This window comes from Pempheris klunzingeri, chromosome 21 (assembly GCF_042242105.1).
Source record: "Pempheris klunzingeri isolate RE-2024b chromosome 21, fPemKlu1.hap1, whole genome shotgun sequence".
In the NCBI taxonomy this organism is placed as follows: Eukaryota; Metazoa; Chordata; class Actinopteri; order Acropomatiformes; family Pempheridae; genus Pempheris; species Pempheris klunzingeri.
Window position 1 is genome coordinate 16,889,893 of NC_092032.1, and position 27,488 is coordinate 16,917,380.

The 27,488-nt window shown below is 41.3% G+C and overlaps 1 protein-coding gene across 1 annotated transcript in view; it reads right to left on the reverse strand.

Annotated features, from left to right (window-relative positions):
• Positions 1-1,221: 1,221 nt before the first annotated feature.
• Positions 1,222-27,488, reverse strand: part of gpr158a (G protein-coupled receptor 158a) — a 61,155-nt gene continuing 34,888 nt past the window's right edge. The window contains exons 4-12 of the mRNA XM_070853233.1: positions 27,062-27,288; positions 24,432-24,500; positions 11,344-11,453; positions 9,486-9,724; positions 7,262-7,400; positions 4,706-4,811; positions 3,767-3,913; positions 3,590-3,673; positions 1,222-3,105 (exon numbers count right to left, since the gene is read on the reverse strand). Coding sequence (XP_070709334.1) covers positions 1,222-3,105; positions 3,590-3,673; positions 3,767-3,913; positions 4,706-4,811; positions 7,262-7,400; positions 9,486-9,724; positions 11,344-11,453; positions 24,432-24,500; positions 27,062-27,288 — 3,005 coding nt within the window. The remainder of the gene's footprint in view (positions 3,106-3,589; positions 3,674-3,766; positions 3,914-4,705; positions 4,812-7,261; positions 7,401-9,485; positions 9,725-11,343; positions 11,454-24,431; positions 24,501-27,061; positions 27,289-27,488) is intronic.

A 27,488-nucleotide genomic window follows, 5' to 3' on the forward strand; every position in this document is an offset into this window, starting at 1 on the left:
ATCTTTACTTTAAATTCATGATATTGTGCCCAGAGACGCACGTACACACGCACTTGTTGCAAGCCAACACAAAGACCCATGCTGGATTCATAAACAAAGCTGGTGCAAATTATTTCCTTAGTTTTCCCTCCGTATTTTTTCCATATGAGCCATTTTGACACACATGCTCACACACTGCTCTCATTTAATCTTTACCACATTAAACGAGCTTTTGGAAACATGAAAGCAGGAAAAAGAACTGCCTCTGGTATTAAAAAGACTAAAACATTATATATTTGTCAATGCATTGACAAACCGGTAGGGTCCAACTACTCTTGATACCTGGCTGTGCATGCTGTTTATATAATTCACCGTCACAAAGTGCTGAAGAAGAAGCCACTTGCTTCACTTCAGATTGATACAAGACAATGCTAGTTAGTTAGGCACATACAGTACATCTCTGCAGACTTGGAAGCATTTGAATCTGCCGAGAACTACAATTAAATAGATCTAAACAAACAAACAAAAAAAAGTTTGGTCGGTGTGTGATATCCTGTGTGATATTATGCCATGGAGATGAAAATAAAAACACATAATGTAGAAGAGGAACAGAATACGTCCTCAGTTCTTCATTTATGGAGGCTAAAGTGCTATATACTGATTTCCTTCCCTCTGTGCCAAGAGTTGGACACTAACTAATAAATTCACTTTACTGCCTTAAGACCAAAATCCCTCTTTGCAAATGTGCCCTTATTCTTTGGCTTTCACTTTTGCTGTTCTGAACATCAACCAAAATTTCACACCTCCTTTTCCTTACACCTCCTAATGTCGTGTCATATCCTAGTCCATTATGTGGTGATGTTAATGCACAAAAAAAAAAAAAGCCATGTAAGAATTGTTGACTGGACACAGAACATGATATATGCACATTTTCAACATAGCTCATGAGGTGAAAAGGCTGAATCAAAAGTTGCATAATTAGTCTAAGATTTATCTTCAGGACTTTCCTGTAATAATCTGGAATGCTCATCGTGACTTTGTTTTGTCTTTTGTACATTTCACTTGTTTTCAAAATAGATAAAACAGGAACAAAACAGCGGAAAGGAAGGCAACTTGTGGAACTTGATCAACTTTTCTTCCAAGTCACCCTACTAATAGTAAAAGGTAATATTTAACGGTTTCAAAGTGAAAAAAAAGTATACATCAATAACTATCATTTCAGTGGTCCATTAAGGTTGAGTGTCATGCCTTTTTGCTTGATGTGCCATCATCAAAGTCCCAGGGGCAAACATCTGCCTTTTTAGGAGCACTTACAACCCCACCTGTAGGGTTTGGACTGCTCTGTTTCACTACAGAAGCACTTTTGTCTGTACCTTTTTTATCTGATGTATCCTCAAAATCCCACGGACAGACGTCAGCCGGCTTTGCTTTGGCTGCTCCGACATTTGCGCTTTTCCTTTTTTCTACCACCGGCACTTGCTGATGACTCTCTACATCCCACGGGCATACCTCAGCCATTTTTGGTTGGCTCACGTGTTTCTCTGAAGATTTACTCTTGTCCTTAGCTTTTGTTCTACTTTTCTCATCATCAGCGTCTTTTGATTTCTCTTTCTCAACTGTTCTTGTTGAAGGGGTACCCTTCTTTTTCGAGGGGGATTCCTTGGTTTTGGATGCTTGAGAGGGACTAGGTGTCCGCTGTCCAGAATTTGGAGATGTGGCAGTGCTGTCGTAGTCCCAAGGACATACATCAACTTTTGTAGGTGGTGGCTGTAGTGAGCCTCCTATTTTGGATGGATCTGAAAGGGTACTTCTCCCTTTACCATCCACTGGAGAGGTGGCTTTTCTTTGTTTTGTCATCTCTGGTGAACGAGCCAACTCTGTTGTCTTTTGGACTTCTTCGAAGTCCCATGGACAAACGTCTGCCCGGTGTGACTTGGAGGTCTCTGTTGCAGAATGAGGCTGTTGGGTCTTAGTAGGTTTGCTAGTCTGACTGTGTATTTGTTGCTTTGAGCCTTCCACTTGACTGCCTTGACTTTCACTTCCATCCTCCCATGGACATATATCTGCTCGTACAGCGGTCGATCTCTGAACTTCCTTTGAATGCCTCCCGCTTGATGGAGACTGATCAGCAGCTTTCTGCTTCTGCTGCTGAGATTTCCCTCCCTTGGTGCTACCTCCGTGAACCGTTGTGGTTTCCTTTGGTGCTATGGATACATGCTTCTGGACCTTGTTTTCGGAAGGAGTTGGGAGATCCTCCACCTCCCAGGGACACACTTCAGAGAGATCGTAGAGGTCTTTTCCCTTGACTGGATCAGAACAGATTGTAGGCTGGCTGCCACTCACTGGCTGTTTCATTACTCTGCCTTTTGTCGCACTCTGTTTGTACTCGACCGACTGGCTAATTATCATCTTGGGTTGGCATTCGTTTTCTGGGTCTGAATTGGCCCTTGTGTCTTTGCTCTTTGGCTGACTCTTCTTATTGCTGTCCTCGGTGCTCTGGGTCTTTCCTGTCAAGCCTAAAGTCTTCTCTTTGGCACTGGCGATGACACTGAGGGACTTCTGCAGCATTGAGGCTCTAGGATGAATTGGTTTCTTGTCTGCAGTGAGGTTATGGGCGCTGGCTGACTTGCAGACCAAAGGAACTGATTCCGTGGATTCACTGGGGGCACTGATATTCTCACTGGACTTCTTCTTGACCAGCCTCTTGCCCACAAGTGTATCCAGGAGGGAGCCTTCAGCTGTGGTCACCTCCATCTTGTCTGTCGCTGAGCTGTTGGAGTCTTCGCTCTGGTCGCGCACGTGGTCGTAACTGCTGTGGGACTTCTTAAGAGAGAAAACCTTGTTCTTTAGTGTCTCCTCCTTCGCTGGCTTTCCTGGGTGTGTCGGATCGAAGGGGTTCTTCTTCAACATGCAGATGCTGTTACGGTTGCTCCCATGTTCTCCAATCTCCTTGTCTTCACGGCTGCATTGCCGGTGCACCGATTCTGGAATCTCGGTGATGCGCCTCATCAGTGATCGACCCAAACCTTTCTTGGAGCTCCGCTTCTTCTGGAGATGGGGGTTGTTTGCCAGCATCTTCTTCCTCTTGTAAATCTCCAACTGGGAGTAGAGTTTCTTCAGCTCCTCCTACATATTCATGAAGGAATCAAGGGGAAGGACAGAAGCAAAGTAATCAGTTGCCTGTTTAGAACAAATAATTGCATTCATACAGCCTCAAAAACGTATTTCTATTTAAAACACTGTTACAAAAAAAGCAGACATTCTACTGCACAGAGAACATGCAGTACAAATTCATGACGTGACTACAAACGGTTGTTAAACGATGCACTACGGAATATCACATGCGAGCTGAAAAAAAGCAAAGACAGGACAGTCTTGGACAGCATCAAATAAGGAAACGGAGTGTGTTTTATTGTTAGGTCTGAAACAGCCTCTAAGCTCAGGTCTTGAATTCATCGTGTTTCTGTCTCTATGCCCGGTACAATGAATGCTTCCATGTAGCAGGAGTAGCAGCAACGTAATATCACGCCCTCTGGTAAATAGGCTTGCCCAAATCTTTTGGTAGAGAGACTTCTTCAGCTCTAACAGACAAACAGAAATCTCTGCTCACGTTGGTACGTTTTTCCCAAACACTGTCGCAAGACCTTACGCCACAGCCATTAATAGAACTGAGATGGCCCATTTCGTCTGGTGTCTGCAATAAAAAACTGCCATGGCTCAGTATTTTTCAAAAGATTTCACCAGGTTATACAATGAAAAATGAAAGGTAAAAGTAAACACTGCTTACCCGGATGTCCTCAGGATCCAGACTGTGTTCACTCCACGCTGATGTGATGCTGCTATTGAGATACGACCCAGAACGACCCATGTCCAGCTCATCCTCATAGGCCTCAGAGGCTATATCATCTCTCATGTGGGTGCCAGCAAACAGGAACTGGTGGAGTGACATAAGAAATAACAAAATCGGTTGATGCATTGTTCCAAAAAATTCACTTCTTGAGCAACAATCATAAAGTTATTGAAATCAGACTATATAATGTAGTACTGCTGTTAATGACAAAATCTCCCAATTTTGCTGGAAATTGAATAATGATAATATTTTATAAATTTCAAATTGTTGTTTGTCAACAAATCTAAAAATCTGACTTCTGCAGCATGTCTGTTGCTCTCAGGTCCACTGGTTCTGCTTGTCACACTTGTCACAAATACATTGCTAGTAAATTCCTAAAAAAAGCTGGGCGCTGTAGCTCTTAAGAAATGTTACGTAAAACGGGGTAAATAATGCATTTGCTCTGGACTATTTTAAGCTCTGCATTAATACACATTTGGTGCTCTAGTGGGTATCTAGTGACTAAATAAATCAATGGAGCTCTATTGCACAGTAATAAGATATATCAGGGTTTGGGTACAAAGACAATACTTGTTACTAGGATCAATTTATTGTTGGTTTTTCATGTGAATTTCTGACAGTAAGTAAAACATTGAAGAGCGTTGATTGAATTCTCAAAAGCAATTCACAAAGTCCTTAACAAAATGCACAAAAATGCATGAAGAGAAATAAAAGAATTAAATATTTACAAAAGAAATTCCAAGTAAGAATAGAACAATTTAATTTAGCATTTGTTAAATAGTAGGGCAGTCATGCCATTTAATTAAAAAAGCAACATTTCTTTCTTTTCATTTAGGACAGCAGAGTAAAATGTGAAACATGACTTGTGAAGTTTACCTTAGGGATGAGTAGCAGTCCCAACGTTACAGTCACAGTTAAGTGGGTGTGGGTGAAAAACAGTAGCAGCATCCAGTCCGGATGGAGCTCTGGAGCAAGAGTGAATCTGGACACGAGAAACAGGAAAGAGTAAAAGTAAAATTTACTCCAGTATTAATACAACTGCAGGGACATCCAGATGTTACTCAAGTGTTTTACTGGCTGCAGATAACATGACTAATAATAATGCAATGTCATAAATCAAGCTCACCATGTTTATCGACAGAGTATTTTTGTATCTGTGCTCACAAATTCTGCAGTGCAAGTGGTTTATTAACAAACACATGCAAAACATCTTTATGACAGCTGATTCGAAATGTACGTACAGTAAAATGCAGTGAAGCAGGACTAAATTATGCTGTGATATTCACACACATTTCAGTAAAACTCTTAGATGGAAGTGGAGCCTGGAGAGACACACACCAGCAGACTTAATGTGTTTTCAGCCAAAGTAGGTTTATACACTGTCGCCTGTCTAGGCGTTGATTCCACTGCCTCATATAATGTTCCACTCGGGTGATCCCTTTGCCAGCAAGGACACAATATTTTCCTCATTCTTACAACTGGATTCACAATAAAGGGGTGTGACCTTGATCTGGTCACAAGATTCTGCCTATTTACACATCAGACAGTAATACACCGGGCTGACTGTGGCGCAGCAGTTGGTGGAAAATGAGATAATTACCGGCAGAAACAATTGCAGTGCGAGGAGTAGCGGCAGCCTTTTATTTAAAATCAACTAACAGGCTTTCAGCACAGTCAGACCTCATGCGCACTAAGGATATGAAGGTACGTCCTGTCAGGTGCTAATTCAACCACCAGAGAGCCTCGATTCAAGCAAATGTCATCTAGCAGGCTCATTACGTTGTTGAAGTTGGCAAATGGCTAATTAACGAACAGCTACTGTGGTAATAGCTGAGAGCCATGAATGAAGGCAAAGGTCCAGCATATGAAATGTCCCAAAGCTTTGAAGTCTTCCCTCATTCATGTTTTGTGAGGAGTTTCTGTGCAGATGAGGATTTAATAACCTTGGCATGGTGTCTCCTTCAGCCTGCAGCATCTCACTAAAACACTCCCCATCACTCACACTTCGACCTCCAGCTATTGCATTCCCCTCATTTTCTCTCAGCTTCCCATTCACACCTGGACCTAGCTAAAACTGGATGACTATCACAGCAAGCAATGAAGCCTGAGCTCTAACTGGTCACTGTGGGATCAAATTGCAGGTTCTGTGAGTAACACAAATGGACGTGGATGCCTCTAACAAGCCCCAGGGTACACTGTGGTCTCCAGTGGCAGCCAGTCAGAATAACTAGCCACACTCAGCAACTTTCCAATTTATTAGGGGTCTCATCTGGCCATGTTCTGTAGAGAAAAAGCCCCACAACAAGGCTGAAGAGGCAGATTAAAAGAGTTGGCAAAGAATTCACAAAGAGCCAGATGTTCAAACCCCATGAAAACTGTTAAAAGTTCTAATTTCTTCCAAGAAACTATCAACTATACGCCGATGATACACAATTTATCAGTGATGGATATCAGTTTATAACAGGAATATGGCTGCCAATAATTCAGGCTATTTATTCTGTCCTGAAAAAAAAACATAAATCATTCTGACATGGTTCATTAGTAAATAATGTGATGGAACTGAGCTCTCAATTAGGGGGACTCCAGCTAGGAGCGTCTGTGGCAGTGTCAGCTGAAAAGTCTCATTTATAAACTGCATGGTGCAGCTATTTCACGTGCACACTGGAGGGAGAGGGCCGATTTTCACTACAATAAAAAACAACTCCCAGATGAACAGAGGGGAGCCTCGTGCAGGGGCAGCCTATATGTGATGGAAATGAGACAATCTAGTGGAGGACATAAACGTCAAAGTGACAACAGCGCAGATCAAATTAAGGAGTATGATATCAAATATGGAGCAAGCAGCCTAAATGTGAAACATGTTGTGAATGTAAGTGACAGTATCTGTATGCTGAAGATGATGTTTTTGACAGTAATTACATTTGTTTTATCCTCCTTGGAGCCCTAGATGGGTGGGGTTTACTGCACCAAAACTATTAAGAGAGTGCCAGGAAATTGTTTGTATTAAAGATTTTTCTGTGATTGTCATTTAAAGGGTCAGTTCACAAAATTACACAAAATGACGGGTTTCGCTTTATATAACCAACTCAAACTTAATTTCAGGTTCTCAGTTCATCATATCCTCATTGACCCATTTGAAATAAGTGACTGAAGTGAATGATATTAGGAAACATGCTCTGTAGAAGGTACGCCAACATGAGATAAGCTCTATATTTCTGGATAACCTTTGAAATGAATTTTTTTTATTGCTGTGACCACCACAAATTCCTTTCTATTCACTTCTATTGTATTTGGAAAGCAGCAAAAAAACCCAAGATGAATAAAACCAGAGCTCAGCATGAATAGATTCACAACCTGAGTAGGTGAACTGACCCTTTAATTCACATATGCCCACAAAGGAATCCTGATGACTGGGGAGGGAGGAGATGTTACCTGATGACATAGAATATCGCTGACAAGATGAGTTCGTTGTGGACAGCGATGGCCATGTAACGAGGCTCGTGGAACGCCGACGGCACCGTCCTCACAGCGTAACACAGGTACACCGCCCACAGCAGGAAGAGGAACTCAGCTGCGGAGCAACAGTGAGAAAGAGACGGTGAACACGGGCCAAGAAATAATTCCTATGCAGTGCACAGGCTTTGCAGGCCAAAAAAGGGACATGCACCCACCAACCAGCCACTTTACAGTTCAGTGCTCTCATGCAGCTGGTGCAAACTGTTGTACGACACAGGTATACAGCAGCATGCCCCGCTCAACAGAAGCTATCAGACTCATTTGTTACAGCTGTGGTTGTATTCTCTGGGTGATAAATAAATCCCCGTGCACCTCCATGGCAACCCCATGTAGTGTCTCCTGGGTAGCCAGCTCCACAGCAATAAACACGTCGCTTTTTCCGTGAAAACCATTATTTTGACATTGATGGTGTCATGTGCTTGAACTGTGGGGTTGTCAGAGTCTGAGTGGTCTGAGTGAATCACATGTATTCCTCACAATGGGAACAACACTGAGCATCAGAAGCAACTGGCCACTCATAGATTATTTGTTCAGGTTATGAGAGGGCATGTGAGTGTTAAAATATCTAAAATGAACTAAAGGAGACCTACAGCGCAGAAGCATTTAGCCAAATAGACTGATTTCACCTAAATGTGTCAAGGAAAAGCTCCAGTTAAACCAGCCCTTAAAAGAAAAACATGTCTGTATCTAAAAAGTACAAGGCAGGTCACTGCATGAAAAGTGTTTTATTTGAAATAAATATAATATATATAAATATAATATAATAAAAATATTGAGTAATAATGTCTATTAGGGCAGCCTTTATAAAGGGATTATGAATTGTAACTAAAGGCTTCATTAACAACTAATAAATCATCTAAATTGCTTTAAAAATGAGAATTCAGTTCTCCAAGTTGAGAAAAAACACTTTGGCTAATGCACAGTATATCCTCCTCCAGCATGACACTTGCTTTGCTATTTTTAGCCAGTTCAGAGCATCTAGAACTTAAATGAACAGCATATTAACATTCATTATTGCACATTACTTACAACCTTTGCTGACAGTTTATTAGAAAGTGTGAAACCATAAGTGGGCTATGGGCTTCAGCTCAATTCATAAGCAGAAGGTGAGACATTTGAGGAGGATAACCACCACCCCAACATGGCAACCCAACAGCTGTTTTTATTAATGGCTTATTGTTACTAGTCTATAAAGCAGAATTACACAGCTTGGATGTAGAAGATTTTTCCATTTTTACAGGCAAAAATGACTTGACCAAAGAGATGTCTTTACAGTGCATGAACGAAAGGACCAAGGCATAAAAAATGCTGTTAGTTCTGAAAGGATGTGAAATAAATGAAATGAAATATAATATCATAGATTAAATTAACATATCATTGCAATGCTGACACTGCTTTGCTCTGTTTCTGGGCTAAATGATACATCCTTATTGGTTTGAAACTAACTTTTTTGCATGTTGGTTTTTGCACAGCAAAAATGTATTACAATGAGACCACTGACTGGGAGTGTATGCTGATGTGGATTTCTAAATCACAAAGATTTATTGCGTCTGGGTTTGTGTGTAATTTCTGACCCGTATGTGGGTGACGTCAGGGCTGACTCGCACCTACCAGTCTATTTTTACCTCTTAATAAACAGGAAGAAAATGTGCCTTCAGTATACAGTATCACAGCATGGAGGCTCTGCTGGGGGTCCATCTGTTTTCCCAGAAAGGCAAAAAGGACGTAAAACAGCATGCAGATTCTCTCAAAGTGAGATGCTCCCCTCCGAGCATCTTTGATTTCTCATCTGTCTTTAGCTGCTGCTGGTTGCCCTCTGCTTCACGCATAACACAGGAAAACATCCAAAAGTGTAGCACCAGTGGAGAGGATTAATGTCTCCGTTTGGGAAACATAAGAGCAGTGCCAAATGTAGATGGAGGCAAACTGTCTTACTCATCCAACTTTTACTTCAACTCATCACTCATCACACTCTTTGAACTCTAAATGCTATCACGCCTAACAAATTACCTCTTGATCTTCTGCCATGAATACCTCAAATAACCCGTGTTTTTTCACTGCGGTATGCACAGGCAGAGTTCAGCTTATACAAAAGTATTCACAACACGCTGTGGACGCAGAGGGCTGCAGTGGGCCTTACCGACTGCCATCATGTAGTCCCAGCGATCCAGCAGACACATGCTGAACTGCAGCCCGCTGGGCGTGTAGCCCACGTCGATAAGTGCCAACTTCCTGTCCGGGTTCTGACAGACGGCAGATGTCCATGCCACCAGGAACCAGCAGACGATGAGCAGGATGATGCCCAGTAGACGCAACACTCGCCAGCTGGTCATATAGGGGATCCTCTGGGCTGTACGGGACAGGAACACCTTCAGTACTCTGTGGGGGGGCAGATGAGAAGCTCGAACTGTCATTGTTGTAGATTATAGCAGAATCATTTTAAGCAGTAAAGACAGCATCAGTTAGGGGAATACCATATGTAGGTACACCAGATAACAACAACAAAAAACAAGAGCTAGAGGGAAAGGGAACATTTCTGAGTCAAGTAACGGCACTATTACAAATAACAAAACTTTCTTTTCTTGTCGTTGCAATGCATTCTGGTCTCTTGAGTTCACTATATAACTATTGAACATGTACTGTGAGGCAGTAACCTTTGGTCTTTGATTGCAATTTGACACAAACATAATACTATACTATACAAGTACAGTCCACTTGTCATTTACCACGTTCAGAGCAGTTATTCCGTGCCTTTCTATGTAGCTTCTATCTAACTTTAAAGTTGTAATCTCAAAGATTTGTGTTTGGTTCTGTTTGGTGGTAATTTCAGGTGTGTTTTTAAACCGCACTTCCCAGAGACTCAGTTGGCAGTTGGTTTACTCGCAACAGAGACGGGAAAAAACAGAACGCTACTTCACACGAGTGAACTGAAGACATGGATGTGTTATAGGAGCGAGTCTGTTGCGTTAGCTCCGCCGATCCTCTCTGGCAGACCGGCTACTGCTGGGTGATGGACATCACGTGTGAGCTCTCCTGGGAATGTGGCCATTGACACTGAGTTCTAATCTGGTAATATTGCAAAGGCAAAGGGCTTTCATAAGTGGGCTTTGGGCTTCATCACCATTTTGTTACCTCGTTTGGTTACAGATGGTGACTTAACAGACATTTACTTACATGACGATCTTCAAGACTATAACTTTAAATACACAAACACAAAAACTGTGTAACTGGAGTTAAACTGTGCTAAAACACATGACCAGCCATCTCTATTCTTAGGCTCTGCCCTTCACGGACATTGATGAAGTGTCCACTGCGCTCCCCACTAATGAGCCCCCCATCAAAAATTGATCTGTGCAATATGTTAACTTACACCTCTATGGGTTTACTTGGCTCCCACTCGTATTAGCCACATCCTCTTAATCAGCATCTTCATTAGGCCTTTTTGACAGATTCACCTGACAAAAAGCCCCACCGATGAACAATTTCAAGTGCGTTATTTTAAATACAGCAGCCCCCCCCCGTCTCATTAACAGCTATTCAGTGCTGGATAACCCCCCTCTCGCCTCCCCCTCACTGTATCCTCCAGCAGTCTTTTCCCTTCCTCTGATCTCACACAGATTTGTCTCACCGTTTGTCTCTTGCCAACCAGCATTTAATACAATGTTATATACAGAGATCATTTGGAGCCAAAGCACTCTGTGTTTTCTTAATTACTTTTACTTGGCATTTCCCTCTTCCACTTAATGAGGCAGTGAATCCACCCCTAAACATGTACAACAGTGTAGTCTGGTGAAGAATGAGCTGAGAAACATGCTGCCTCGACACTTCATGAGGCTCTTTCTTTTTCAAGGATTTAAGATGTAAGACACGGCGTAATTGCACTCAAAGAGGTCAGTGTAATCCGATCCCAGGCATTTCCTGGGATGGGTAACAATGTTGAACAAACGGGTAAGTGTAGATGTGTGTGTAATGTGTGTGTGTGCGTGTGTGTGTGTTACCTATATAACTTGAGAGTCAGTGTCCCATAGACGGTAGCGAAACCCAGCAGTCGAACCCACCGCAGCAGGATGCAGCGGAAAACACTCGGCTGGAAATAGAGGATCCCAACCTGCAAGAGCACAGAAGAAGCCATAAATAACACGGGTGATGTAAACAAAGTAAGAAATAGTAAGACAAGAGAGCCGTCCGACTGTGGGTGTGGGTGTTATCTCGATGATAATGGGCCCTCTATCTCTGGGAAAATGAAATACATAGTCATGGGAAGTCGCTGCTTGTTGTGCTCTCAGTGGACGGCTCTCTAAAGACTGGAGTAATCTTATTCAAATGTTGGTTTATTCCAGTTTTCCTCTTTTAGCATCAAGCCAAAGGGAATTTGAAATAATATAATCACAATTGTTAGTTGAGTCTGCATGTCAATGTGTGATATGTTGAAAGCTCCAGAAAAACCTAGTAAATGGACCTTGAGCTGGGAGTCCAAACATTGTAACATAAATAAAATAATAAAGTCTTAGTTATTTAAACAATTAATGTTGTCCAAATAGTACTCCAAGCTGGTTTGAAGCACTAAATTGTGACAAAAAAATAACGATTAAAGTAAGTTTCCAGCCCAAGAACAGTATATTAAAACATAACACAACACTGCTGCTTTCTGGCTTGAGTTCGACTCACAATTTAGCCAAGTATGCTAAAAAGCTACACACTCCTGCCACTTGGGTACAGTCAGAGGCACAATGTGGTTTCCTGCTACTACTTCATGCTAACAGGTGAAATTCTGACAAAGGACACTTTCACCTACATGAAGTCCTCATCTCCCATCTCATCCACCACAAAGTCTAAAGCCTCTTAAACATTACTTATAACCCACAAGAAGCGGTGTGGTGGTGCCTGTATCTACAGAGACCCTGCTGCCCTCTTTCCCTGCATTTTCTTATTTTGCCGTGTTCAGAACATTTCATGGCATCAACCTTTGGACAGTGGGGACGTGGCCACCAGCCAATATCAACACGCAGGTCAGATCATAAGTATGCATCCAAGGGGAAGCTAAAATGCGAGGTGAAATGCCAAATGACCAAAGCTTGTTTGAAAACCAGACTGAATGGGCATGTCATTGTCTGATTATTAATGTGATTGAGACAAAATATATGTGTGTGTGTGTGTATATATATATATATATATATATATATATATATATATATAGTGCAGTAAGTCTAAACATGTCTAAACATGTAGTGGAGTTGTGTGTCATGCCAGGGTCTCAGCTCTGAGAATCTGTCAAAGAAACCTACTCTTAATGCTGTGATATCCTTTCAAGTTGTACAAGTAAAGAAGTCCTTAATGTGCAATCATTGCATAATGCAGCAATTAAGCATTTGGTATGCACTGTGTACAGTGTGATGTCTTAGATGTAAGATTTAATGGATGAAAGGCTAAGAATGAGAGAAAATAAGGATAATTTAAACATGAATTATATGAGCAGTATAATATATATATACTAGAGACTGCTGGTACTATTACTACTACTACTACCACTATCACTGATATTAATGGTGGAAATTCATGCCTGATACATCAAAGAGAAAGGCCACGAATTGATTTGGTCTCAGTAGTTGAAACAAGACAGAACAGTGAAGTGCAGTGTCATTTTATAACCATCCTTGGCATTACTCAAAAAAGTAATCCATCTGAGCCTGCTAACATCATGCAAAGCTTGCCCTTGAGACAAGGAGGAGGGCATCCACCCATGTGTGCTGCAAAGACCTACAAACACACTGTGATGGTGTCCCATCCAAGCTGACACACACACACACACACACACACACACACACAAAAAAAAAACTCTGATGGTCTTCCAAAGACATAAAAAGCGCCAACACAAACACATGAAAAAAACGAAGAAACAAACATCTGAGGCAACATAATTATCTGTCCGTTGCAGATGTGCAGCGATTTCCCCTGTGGGATTGTTAATGTTAATCGGATTAGCCGAGGCATTATTACGTTCCCTCAGGCGGCGGAGAAGACGCAGGCATGTGGATATTTTTGCTCACTAGGTTTGAGTCAGTCAAGGGACACGGAGGACCCCACGGGAGAGAGGGTGGTCCACATCTTCATCTGCTCACAGACGCTGGCCGACCAAACACAGAAACTACAGAATAGACAACTGCTCAGTGGTTAATCTTAAATGCATGCAGGGGGTTTCATGTTGAATTTTACCCTAGGGAGGATGTAAAAGACTCTGAAGCTGTATTGTAGACTATCCATGGACACAAAAACTCAATTCTGAGGTTAAAGAAAATAACCAAGTAAATACATGACCGCTCCTTTGTGCATTCTTTTTTTTTTTCAAACAGAGAAGGAGGCACAGGATCCGATAAAAAGATAGCAGGCTGGCAAAGCGCTGAGCAACTTGCTGACGCACATTTAAGTCCACAGGGACAGAAGAGGGCACAGGAAGATGAGTAAAAATGCATCGGGGGAGAACACAGTTCATGACTCCTTTGTAGATAAACTACAAAATAGCAGCTGGATCTCAGTCACGTGCCAGTGTAAGGCTGGTGTTGTTTGTGATGAGACAGAGACCGGGAGGTGTTATCAGCAGCATTGCTCCCTCGAGACCTGACTCCAACTGATCCGAATGAGTCGTCATAAACAAATTTAAACACATTTAGCAGTTTAAGCTTCTCTCTTGATGGCGTGATCTCACCTGCTGTTTGTTTTCACTGGTCAAAATCACAATGGAAAAGTTTTAGATTTAGTTTTGCAGTTAGCATCACAGAAAACATCAGGACCAGTTTAAACATTCCTGACTTACTCCTTACAAGGCTTCTGAACATCTGTGGTTTGTGCTACGTCGCTATCTTATCAAACTTGAAGTTCATTTTGTCATGTTAAGCCCTGTAAGCATGAGTAACTGCTAGTAATTAAATCGCTGTCGTTATCCCACAGAAGGTTGAAAATGAGAGCCTACATGGGGTCACTTGAAAAGCAGATTGGATCATGGGAGGTTTCCTCGTATATTGATTACTACGTCACCGACTGCTTTTGAATACATTTTTAACTACACCAGCACCGTAGCTCTGGGGATGATCTGTTCAAAACTTTGCTCCCGACTCAAATATGTAGACAGATTGTGGATGGATTTCGATAACATTTTCATGGTCCAAAGATAACAAACCCTAATATCTTCTGTCATGGTTTGGTTTATTCCCAATAACCTGAAAAACTTAAAACATTCCTCCAAGCAGCAGCTGTACTTTGCGCTTGAGTGCTAATAACCAAATGTTTGCATGCTAACATGATAAACTGAGATAGTGAATATGTTAAAAATTATACCCATAGACTGTATGTAAAAATGGATGATCGTCTGTAAATAGTTGAGAAACCGCGTTACGCCCATAATGACATAATATCAGTTTTGACAAACCACACAGCCTTTTCAGACAGTCTCCTGATGTCCTCTGCGTTTGACCGGTGTATTCAAGGAGCGTTTACCTTTTGAGACATGTGACATAAATGCCAAATGTGCTTGGCTTCCATGCAGGTTAAAACACGCACTGTTTTTGTTAAAGTTTGAGCTTTAATCTTTTTGTCCATGTAGAGGAAAATATTACAGAATACGATGAGGCTCAAATTCTAGTACCAGTACTCACTGTAACTCAAAACCAACAACCTGTTCCCCCTGGATTCTCAGCTCTCCCCAGTTCATCTGATACTATAAGGTATATCCCCATCCTCCAGTGTCCTCATTGATGCTCAGACCAATATCAATGCTCATTTTAGAGCAAAACCTAGCGCAGTCATTGTCCTCAAACATTACCATGACCCCCAGACTGCACAGTGCTGAGCAGAAATTAATTACACAAGTCATGCACTTTCCATCCTGAACCTCTGACAGGTTTCTCTTAACGCCAGCGTGCATAAAGAGTAAGATCAGATTCTGCCCCCCTTTTCTTTTGAAACCTTCCATTAATAATCAATGCTAAGTGCTGGGAATCTTAGATTCAGCGCCGTGGGAAAGTAAAGGGATCGGGTGTTGTTTGGGAACGTGTGTGTACTGTATGTGCATGCCAGTGTGCACGCTCAGGGATTGAGAGGATCAGGGAGCTGTATACCTATCTAATGGACATCAATATCCAGGAGACAATTATCAACACACTTACTACTCTTCAGCCTGACTCTCCCCGTTTGCCTCGTCTCAGTTACAGTATGAGTAAAGGCTTCTTGAAATGCTGAGTGAGGGTTGCCAACATCTGTTAGCACCCAACATTTTAAAGTTGCTGATGATTTCAATGAAGTTTGTTTAAAGTGTCCTTGTTCTGAAATGGCAAAGATTTCAGAACTGGGACTGAGGACATTCTTAGGACATATCTAGGCTTTTATTTTGGTTTCAGGCAGGCAGGTGAACATTTCCCAGCTGGATGTCTCCCCCGATGATGATGTTCATCTGCTGGCCTGGTCTTCAGGCTCCCCAGACGCCTGACTTAACACAGCCTGGTTCTGCCTCCAGCCTCCAAAACAGAGTCTCGTCATGTGGAAACTACAAAGGAGAACAGTGTGCTCTACACAAGCACACCTGAGAAGGGTAACATTTAGCTTCCATAAGCAGATGAAAGTTTTTTTTAAGTTGTAGAAGTGCATAATGGCACATTTGAAGGAGTGCATGGTGGCTAACTGACTGACACAAGCACAACATGGCTTATTTTTTCTTTCAAGGCTTCATTCAGTATTTCACTGATGTGAAATTATTCATAACAAACTTTCTGCCTTGCTGTTCATTAAGGAGATGAAATTTAGACCAAATGTTTGCAGAAAGTTAGTTACTTGTCATGCAAACTTTTAAAGAAATAGTAAGACAATGGGAAATATGCTTGGATCCTCTCATTCTGTATCTGTATCATGTGTTACTTAGTGAACTTTAGAGGTGTTGGTAGGTGGATATTGTAACCTTTGGACAGTCTTCATGCAAACCTAAGCAAGTTCACTGCTGGCTGTAGATTTATGTCGATCTTCTCATTTAAATTGTAATCAAAACAGAAAAAAAGTTTATTTAGAATTATTTTGCTTTGATTAGAGGAATGTGCACAGTTGAGCTTTAACCAGCAGATTATTATTGTAAGTGCAAGAGTTACCAAACAAGCACCAATATATCAACGTGACACAATATCTTAAATGATCCCTTTGCTCTAACACTTATTGGTTATCAGAATATCAATATAAATATAAAACTATTAACAGGGTATAATTACAAACTACTTTGTAATATAATAGTTTGGATAATTAAACTCAGTTAGAGAGAGATATTTTTGTTATTTAGCCTTGTAATAATATATTGTAAATATGTACAATGCAGTATAATTCAACACCACCACGAACTACATTCTGCAAAGTGACCATACAGCTGATTCAACAACTATTAAAGTTGTCTCCATCCCACTGGAAGTTCTATAAACCGGCATTACATAATGCATCAGTTGTTAATTTGTTTTCTCAACGATGCACATGGACTGCTGTCAAAGAGATATTAACCTAACAGCCGATGTTATGACACATAGCAGGGGCTTTGTTAATGCTCTTATCTTATCTAGAGTGACTTGTATTACAGTGACTAAGCAGGTGGGTGATCAGTGTTTTGTTTTTGGACAACGACAGGACACGATGGCTGCTGATGGGAACATTGTTGGGGCTTTGACCTGTGATGGTGGATAAAGGGCAGCTTCTCTAACCACCACAACATATTATACACAAGACAGACGGGGAGACGTCCAAATTAATTAATTACCCAAATTTTCCACTGAGATGTTTCTTGATCAGATATTTCAGACAAATCAAGACTGTCGGACTAAAAGACACATATCATATATAGTATAGAGACGTCCCAGTGGATTCCCAATCCCTGTAGATTTACAAAGTTAATTTGCATGATCCATTTATTTTTTGTTTCATCTATGTTTCAGGATATTCAACAATGATCACTGGTAAAATGAGGACTGACAGGAGCCCAAAAGAACAGACAGACATAACAACAGCAAGATTCACACGCTCACCCACTTACTCATTCAATCAACACTCAGTCACTTAATTTGCAGCTATCTTTCATTCCTAATCATCTCTCATTTCAGCACCCACCAGCTGGCTCCACACACAGATTCAGTGGGCCAGTTACCCGCTAGAGAGTGTCCCTGTTGATACGACGGTGACGCAAGCCAACCAGCTGTGGTGCGAGCAGCAGCCTTCCAGGGAGCTTTTGTGATGTTGGCTTTTTTAAAAGAGCATGGACAGTCCTCTCTTCTTATTGTGACCTTTTATATTGTAGAAACACTAAGGAGACAGATGCAGACAGGGGCCTGCTGCACCAGCTGAATGGATAATTGATCTGAAGACTGAAGTCAACTGCTACTGTCATTGTTACTACACAGTTGACAAAAGCAAGCCAAGTTTTAAAGTTCTCTAAAGTGCTTAAGCCACTAAGAAAAGTTAAGAACAGCTTTAGACATGGGTGGATGAGACCTTGTACAATCTGTTTGTTTTACGTATGCTGAGACTTTAAACATTACTTTAAGTGGAGTAAGGATAATAGCCAGGTTTACCCCATTAGTATAGACACAGCTAGTGATAGCACCTAACTTTTTTGTAATGAAAACACAAACTCTGGCACTCTGCAGTCCCCCAATGGCTTCATGTGAGAATGGTTACACACCAACAACCAAAATATGACGCCCAACTGGATGCACCGCAGAGCATACACAAATAATTTTGTGCTAGACCGCTTTAGATAATTAGCTCTCGCTGCAGGGCAAACAGGAGACAATTCAACAAATAACACTTTAAAAAAGAAAGTGGGTGGATTCTTTTATTAGACTAATGCAGTTAGCAAATGAGCACCAAAAAGCAGCAGTGTGTAATTAACTTGTAACGTGTAGACAATAAAAATGCAAATGTGTGTGTGCACGGGGGTCGATGCAGAGGGTGAAAGCTTCAGGGACTGATCCCCTTTCCTGTGAAGGTCAGGGTCCCACAGGGTATCGATCACATAGGATGTCAGACCTCTCCCTCAATGCCATGAAATGAGTTTACGGCAGTGGAGAGTGAAAATACCAAGCTGTAACTGTAACAATGCATCCACTTACAACATATTACATGTACATACATGTACTTAATAAGTTTAAGTTGAATCTGGTGACAGTTTATAGTGTTTATTCAAGGGCAGTTCTTCTTTTCCAAGAAAAAAATAGTTATCCTATCCTGTGGAAATCCATGTCCATCTCAATCTGACGCCCAAACAGTGTGTTCAGTCCTTCTTTAATTGTTTTATTAACTGATTTTAGTCACTGTGTGCCAGTAAAATAAGCTGTGAATCCAACATTGATGTATCATGACCTCAGGAAGATGATATGGCAACATTAGCTTTCATTTTGAGTCGTCTCTCTGACCACCTGATGACTATATATCCATTATTTCCTCTCTTTTTAGCTGTGTCGCTAATTTTATCTGTCCACTGTATGCCGCTGTGTATGTATATAGTATCGCATATAGTAAGTTTACAAGAACTTTTTTTATTGACAAGTATGACCTGCTGCAGCTGGAAATAAGGTTGATCAGTGAGAGAAAGAACTAAAACATTAAACATGTGTGTCCTACACTAAAACCAAAACAATTAACTAAAAGACACTAAAACTCTGTAGAGCTGAGGGGTAAATGCTGAATAGTGGAGCTTGAAGTCTTTGCCAATAATCTTAGAAACCTAACTTGTTTATATTAACTTCATTAATATTTCTAAATGAATGTGGTCAGAACTTAATAAAGTTAAGACGCTCAAACTGTGACCCAAACGGTTTCAATGCCTCTGAATCGTGGCTCTGTCAGACTTTTAAAATTACGGCTTGAATGATGAATTATTATTAATGTCGGCAGCTGTGACGGGTAGAAGAGCAACCTCATACTAATGGAGCACTTACTGAAATGAAAATGCCAAAATAAAATATCATATATTAGTCATCTGTCAATGATGCAGTATGAACACATCAGTTTGCAGATTTAAAAATGACTAAAACTGAAGACAGTTAGCCAGTTCCAGTCAATAGAACAGATGGTGCTGAATTTCAGGCTTTTGTTATCACAGTTTCTTTGGAAACTGCTACCAGCTAAAGGGGAGAAAAATGACTTTCAGCCATTTAATGTGTCTGTCTCCATCTGAGTAGAGAATGGGATGGTGCAGCCTCGGGAATCATTCTGTCACAACAAAGCTCTTGTGCTACTTTTAATGTTTTGACATGAAATAGTGACAGCCATCCGGTCCGCCCATGCCCCTCTTTTTCTGGTCATCATCTCCTGCTCATTCCCCGTTTCTTCTTTTTTCTAATCTACAAAACACCTTTAGTATGAGAGAGTAGGAGGAGGCACCGGTGGGAGGTAGGAGCCGAGGAGAGGTGGGGTGTTGTAATAGCAATGGATCCATTTTTATATGAAAGCCGACACTCACTGCCACATGGGAAGGGCAGCTTTCTGGAGGGAGGTAATGGTTTCTTCTCCTCCCGCTGCTCCCTGAGGTGGGCCAAGTGTAAATTACATCCAACTCGGCCTCTGCACAGCCAAGACCTGAGCTGGCTGGTGCTCGCCTCCCACAATTCCCTTCCCTCCTCATCACCAGTTAGATCCTGAAAGATATTCCCATCTTGCTTGGGCCCAAAGGGACGTATCGGAGAGGGAATAGCCTGCCCACATGTGGTGATGCTATCGTTCTTTTTCCAATCTCTCACACTTTCTATCTCTGGGCTCATGTAGATATGAAGGAGCACTCCAGCTGCAGCAGTGCATCCTCAACTTCAACTTAGCGACCGTATGTTTTGGGAGACTGTACAGCACTTTGCAGCAGGAAGAGGGGAAGCAGGGTATGAAGGGAGGGCTGGAAATGCAAACAGCAACCCTCCAGATTCACTTAAGTCAGATTGAAAGTGTCAGAACAGCTTGGATAGAAAGCAGAGCAGAGCAAGGGAGCGAAGTGGCTGGCAGACTGTGTTTCATGGCCTGTCAGGTCAGGATATATTATCCCCTGGCCATACTGTTTCTCATTAGCCCCCTGATGTGCTGTGAAGCCCTGCCTGCCTGCCTGCCATGCACGGCAAAACCCTGAGTTGGGGATGAGGTGGCACCTTGGCCCAGCTTGGTACCAAGGCAATGCTGAGATTGGACAGGTGGAAAGACAAGGAGCGAGGGGCAGGGGAACCCAGAGGACACCAGTTTGAAAACCACAAAGTTTTGTCGTGAGCAAAACGTACATGGCGCTCTTTACTTTGCTCCTAAAGGATTGGATTAACGTGCAAAGTGGAGGGACGTAATCCATGACAGAATATCTTTTAATTTTAGGCAGATCTGAAGGGAAAGGGGATGTAAGGGAAAGTCTGATCTCTGGGAAGCGTACTGCAAAAACACCACAATGATGAATGCTTAGCACAAAAGGTGTCACTAAAATAGAGACAGAAACTTGCAGGTTACCACTTCTGTGTGAGCTAACATTTATGAATGCATAAGCAGTAGAGCAGGAGGTGTGACACGTCTCACAGGGGAGAACATGCAGGGAGAGAACTAGTGCCGTCTCTGGGGCAGCCTGCACTGGTGCACACACAGATGGGTAGGAAGCAGCAATGGGAAAATAAGTCTCAGACGACATGTTTACATGCAGTGTTGTCAGCTTTCTGCAGTAACCTGATTTCTTAAACATAATTTAAAAGAGAAACTTAATCAGGGTAAGGGACTGACAGAAACCTGGTTTTTGTGTGGCCATGACAGACTTTACACAAATTAGGACAGCAGTAGCATCAAAGGTTTGACTTAATCGGATAATTACTGAGTCGGTTTCCACGGCTGAACAGTAGGCTCATTTCAAACACCTGTGCATACACAGGAAAAAAACTGTGTATTGTTCTACTATAGAGATGACTCTTGAAGCTTTAGAACTATACAACGAGTGACAAATTCAAGGAAAAAACAACATACGGTGTCTTAGTAAGATGTTGGGCTACCATGAGCCTCCAGAACAGCTTCAGTGCTCTGTAGAGGTCTGAGATGAGCACCTGTCCTGCAAAAGACAGTCCCTCATTTGGTGCTTTGATGGTGGTAGCCATTTATTATATGCATACTCAAATTAAAGGAGAAGTGGTAAGAAAAGTGGGGAGAAGTGAGGAAACATCACAAGGAAGTTGGGTGACAAAAGATAAACTCTATTGACCTCTTGTGAAAAGAAAGTAACTGTGAGGTTAAAAAGGGAAAAGAGGTCGAAGTGATGATTTCGTTGTTCCCTAAGAGGTATTATCTCTCCAGCAAGCTGTTGTGTGACACATGAGGACAGAAAGATACAAAAACTATTGCTATGACAAGTAAAATCATGTTTGATTAATCTGCTTTTTGCATTTTCCCCATTGAGCACCTATCAGAGTGCCTTTTGATAAATCGAGAGCAGGTGGCAGCACAATGCAACGCCTCTGATTCATCACTCCTGTCTGAATTTACTCCTGGCTTGACTGGAGGAGAGGACGGCATCTGAAAAAACAAGTAGCAATAGTAATCCAAACTCTGTCACTTTACTCCAATCTAAGCCTTCCTTGCAGCGTCAATAAGAAGCTGCAGAGAGACAAACGCAGGACTGGCAAGCTAATCCAGAGATCACATTGTGAATCACAAATGCGTGTCCGCTCTCCCCCTCTCTCATCTCCACAGCCAGACGGAAATAGCCGGCTTTGGCACTGCCATAATTTTGCCTCTCTCCTTCTGCACTCCCTGTTTTTCCCCTTTCATTTCAAAGCAGGGGGGCTGAAGTTATTGCATGTGACACACTCTGGAGAGAAAAGGGTGGGGGGGAATTGCATTACTCCACAAAGCCGAATGCCATGGGAGCAGGATGAGATGTATCTCCTGCTGCTTAATAACAGTGGAATTATTTAAAATAGAAGCAGCAGCAGCGGCAGAATATTTCTGAATCTATATTTAGATTGGGAGTGATGCGTCTCACCCTCACAGCCACGGCTCATGTGGGATTCGCAGGGGAGACATGGAAATGCATCAGGGTGGAGATCAATCTAGCGTGCGGCACAGAGCCGTGCACAAAGATGCTGTTTTCACATGATCGGGCTGAGATATTTTATCAAAGTCGTGTTCACAGTGACCATTTCAGCATAAACAGCACAGAATAATCAAACTGAATTTCACTACACTTAAAGCACTCAAACGAGGTAGGATTTACAGAGTAAGCTACAAAGTCAAGTTCCCTTTGTAGAACCTTTTTACAAGCAATCTATTTTTAGCCTTCGGTGCCATCACTACACCAGCAGGATACAGGATTATCATCTACTATTCATTCATTCACTAACCAATAACCTGACTCCCAGCTTGCTTTCACTCCGCAGATTTCAAACATTATTGCTTTCCAGGACCTTGTCGCAGCAAATTGCATTGATTAGCTGGCTCTAAATCAGTTGGCTTTAATTACATCTACCCTGCATTGCTTCGCTAAGCATATAGCTCCACATGATTGCAACTAAATTGCAATTAGCCAATGCCCCAAGCACCCAAGAGGAAGACATAATGGTAGATTCATGTAAATCGATGATATGTGGGTGTTGAACAGAGGCTGGTCATCTGCAAGAATAACGAGGTGCTTCACAAGTTGTCAAACAATGTCACTATTTTCTAATTGGTACATAATAATATAGATTGATTTTCGTACAGTAGATTATAATAATTATGACCGGACTAAGTTACTGTCTCCACATGTTTAAGCTCTATTACAGAGCGTATTCATCCAATTTGTTTGGTACATCAAACAAAGTAAGCGAGAGAGGCTGTTGGACCTGAGACATATCAGTACCAAGAAGTCATCTGAGGCCAAAGGCAACAATCAAAGATCAGTGCCAAAAGTGAAACTTGAAGAACGCTGTTTTCATTGATTGTTTGCTCTGTAATAAGACATCCACTTGATTTGGCCAATACTTTGGTACTTTCTTGGCTGACACTTTAACCTTTTACCACCCACTTTTATGCCTGCAGGACACTTTCATTGTGCAAAACTTTAAAAAATTGCAAATATGAAAAGTTTTATGAACATAAACACGTAATTTGTGTATGTTTTTGTCTTTTCGCAGTCACTTTCAAAAAGAAAAAGAGAAAACAAGTAAGTAATGATCCAGAACTAAAACCTTAAAAAATGATGAAAAGTTATGTAAATAATCCCTACAGCCAATGCAACAATTATTTCTTCAATCAATAGATCACTTTGTCAATAGAATGTCAGAAAAGAGTAAAAAAACAAGTTTCATTTTTCAAAGAGAGCAGATGTTTGACTTTTTAGCTTGAAGAATTAATCATCTTTCGGTCGCTAAAAGGGCGCTGGGTGTTAAAAGGTTAATGGTTGGGTTCTTAGATTGTGGACTTAAAAATGAATATGAAAAAAAACTAAAAGCAGTAATGCCCAGAATATGATTTAAGAATAAAAAGTCTTAAAAGGTTAAGGTCAAATAAAATCTAATGGAGTTTATTGTGTGTGAATGATGAGGTCTGTGTGAAGCAGCGTGAGTGGCTGGTCAACAGATGGTAGCGTTGACTGGCTGCTGGGTTCATTGGCTAGCCCTGTGTACAGTTAGCAGGGGGTCACCAACAAGCCCTAGGATGTTTGTCTCTGCCGGTCCTGTTTTATCACACGCACACCTTGGCTGTGACAACCCTGCTTATCACAGCTCCATGCAGCTGTCAAACAAAAACACCAGAACGGTATGATTTATGGACTGTGGTTTGTACTATCTGACAAGGCAAACAATCCTGCGCTGTACCGCTGCTGCTGCAGATATAAAACTTTGTTCTGAGCTCTGATTCTGTTTTAGATGAATGAGCGACAGAGTGAACTGAAGGTCAAACTGAATGCCAACCTTCAGTCAAGGAGAAGATTTTTGTTTTCAGCTCAAAGGAGCATGGCATGAGGATTATCAGCAAACACGTCGAGAAATGAGCACACAAAAGGACGTGAGCCTGCACGTGCAAACACACACACACACACACACACATATACAAATATACAATATAGCAAGTTTGTCAGGCTTACCGGAAAGTAGAGAAGCAGTGCTCCACATAGGATGGCCTCCAGCAGGACAAGACCTGATGCTCTGATACTCTGCCAAAAAAGAAAGTCGCACCAATTGTTCAATTTCTCATTTGTTCATGTCACATGCATTGATTATTTAAGCGAGAGCAAGAGGCTGTAAACTAAATTATTCATTTAGCATTTATTAGCTCTGGTTTGGTCTCCACCAACTCTTGAGAGAATTATTTTTAAAAGGATGGAGGGTATCTTATATTCTTGTCTTGCAGAATTATAATGTCCAAAATCTCTAAATTATATGTTTTTATTTCTACAAGATGGATATAGGACAGTTTGTGATATGTACTTTTAAAATGTCTAAACAAGTCCAAAGCAGCAGCATATCATAATATTCAGTGCAGATTTAAAAAGGGGGAATGGGACTTCTTCTTTGTTGGTTGAGTAAAGTGAAGGCTCCCGCCTCAAGGAGTTTTTTAGTAGAAGGGTTCAGCATTTCAGGCCCTTTGTGTGCACCTCTTGTGTAGGATATCTAACAACATGTCGTCCTCTAATTGACACGACGCTTGAGGGGGCTTTCAAAGAACACAAGACAACTGTGACCCCTATTTAAAAATACATATAAAAGACAACACAAAACACTAGCCACAGCTATGAAGACCAGATGAGTGATGTTTTCTTTAAAATATAAAAGAAATCTACGGCCCAAATGAACTAATTTGTTTATACAGATGAATGTTTTTACTTTATTTGCAAGTCTGGCTTGAAACAAACCTCTTGAACTTTAATAAGTTTGATAAGATTAATGGATCTTACATAAATGGGGATTACATGATTATGACAAAGCTCTGGAGTATCTAAATCTTCCATCTGCTTTATTAATAGGAGCGATCTTTTGTTCAACTCTGGTTGCTATACTGGCATCGGACTTCAGGTATGTGGGAGACAGAGCAGCTAGATGTTCCCTTGTCAGAAATGTGGAGAATCTTCAGGCTAATCCTCACATGTCTAATGATCACGACAAAGCCTTTGATTACGCCAATTAATTGACAACAGCAACTAGAGGTTCAGAGGAAAAGTTTGGCCATAGTTTACGTTGTCAAAAGTTGACTACGTGTTTTTTTCCCCCCCATTGTACTCAATGTACTTGCACAGAAATAGACTTAGAGAAAAAACAAGGACAACAAAGCTGAGCAGCGTTAAGCATAAATATTTAACTACTACAGATATGTAAAAAATAGTATGTATATAAAAAACAGCAATGAAATTTGTAAACCAAATAACAGTAGTGCAAATGATAACGTGTTAAAAATAAAAGTAAAAAACATAATTTAGATTTACTGTCACTGATTTACTGACTAATTTAGACACTGTATGACCGATTTAAGTGATCAGAAGGTGAGTAAACAATGAGGCTTTTGTCCACATGACCATGATAAATGTGACAAATACAATGTCTACTGTCACATTCAGAGTAGTAATTGTACCGTTACACAAACAGTTCTGTGTTACTGATTGATATATTTATGATTCAGCTACTGTATAAGTAAGTCTGCGTCAGGTTTTGTAGTGGCATTGCATTTTCAGTAGAAACTGCAGTAATATGTGGGAAAGAAGACTTGAGCAGATACTGGTAGACACAGATGCCATGGCTGAGCAGACAACAAGTCAAGTCAAGTTACTCCTCACTGTCCCCTCTGTTTGACTGACTGCCAGGAAATACATGAGCAGAAACACAGCTGTCAAATCTAAAAAGTAAGAATCTTAACATTTACTACTTTTTTCAAAAATATTCCAATAATCTGACAACTTCTTTGTGATCTGGATACATAAAAGCACAACACCTCACAACTCATTCTAGGAAACTAGTATCACCTTTGGAGGATGCAGTGAAAATGTCACCACAGAATATATTATTTACTAAAGCTCTTAAATTAGGTGGTGATGACATTGTCAGCCAGGTGCAGACCATGAAATCAGTCAACATTTCTTACAGCCACATTTAACAACAGAGATAGATTTGATTAAAAATTAAAAAAAATACATGATATGAATGAAATACCAATGCACATTTCATCTTTATAAAGTTTTATGCCTTAACATTGTCACTCAAACTATGAAAGATGAGGCGCTCAGTGGTCTGATGTATAAATCATGGTAAAATTGCGGTAGTGCATTCGTTTGCACACACTGTTTGCCGTCCAAGCTGCTGATGTTGTGTTGATCTGTGTGCGTCTGAGCTGTTTGAAATGATTTCAAAGGTTTATTGTGACCACCCACATACACACTGGTTTATTGATCGCAAGGGCTTTGATGACCATATGGCCCAGAGAATATCAAACACGTAACTGATGTGATGTTGTAATGAGTCTGTGTAGCACTGCTGAGTTTCAAACTTTCACTCTTAATGGCAACTAACAAATTCTCTCTAAGCTGAAAGTGGTGTGAGAATATTATGGTGTGTGATCTGTCTTAAAGATTATAAAAAGAAGATTCTCTGGAGTGTATCTGGAGCAATCTCAGTTTAGTCCCCAATGCCTGGTTACAGGCCCATTAATCACTCACAATGTCAGATTACCACAAATGAATCAAACTCTGTCAGGGAATGTTTGCTATGAACATGAAATTAAACATACCTTATTCCTGCGAAAGTGGTAGATGAGGACCATGCTGACAAAAACAATCAGCAAGCAGAGGCACTGGAAAGAGAGCACGGCCATGCGGAGAGCGCCGTCCTCTCGTGCCACACAGGGGGTGTCGTCCTTGCAGTAGGCGCAGCCCTGCTGACACGGCAGGCAGTCGCTGGAGGACCCCTCATCGGCATTGGGGCCGCTGTCTGCAGCTTTTCCCTTTTTCCCCATCCCTGTCAGAAACAAGATGGAAAAAATGTGTCTTAATGTAATTCCAAGAGATCCCAGCAACTGTTTCAATAATATTTCTGCCATTGGTATTGATTCGCAAGCTTATCAATCCTCGGCAGATAGCATCACTTATATGCCGAAGAACAGTGACTCCTAACCTTGGGTACTTCTTATCGCATGTGGTGCATATGGAAAGATTGTG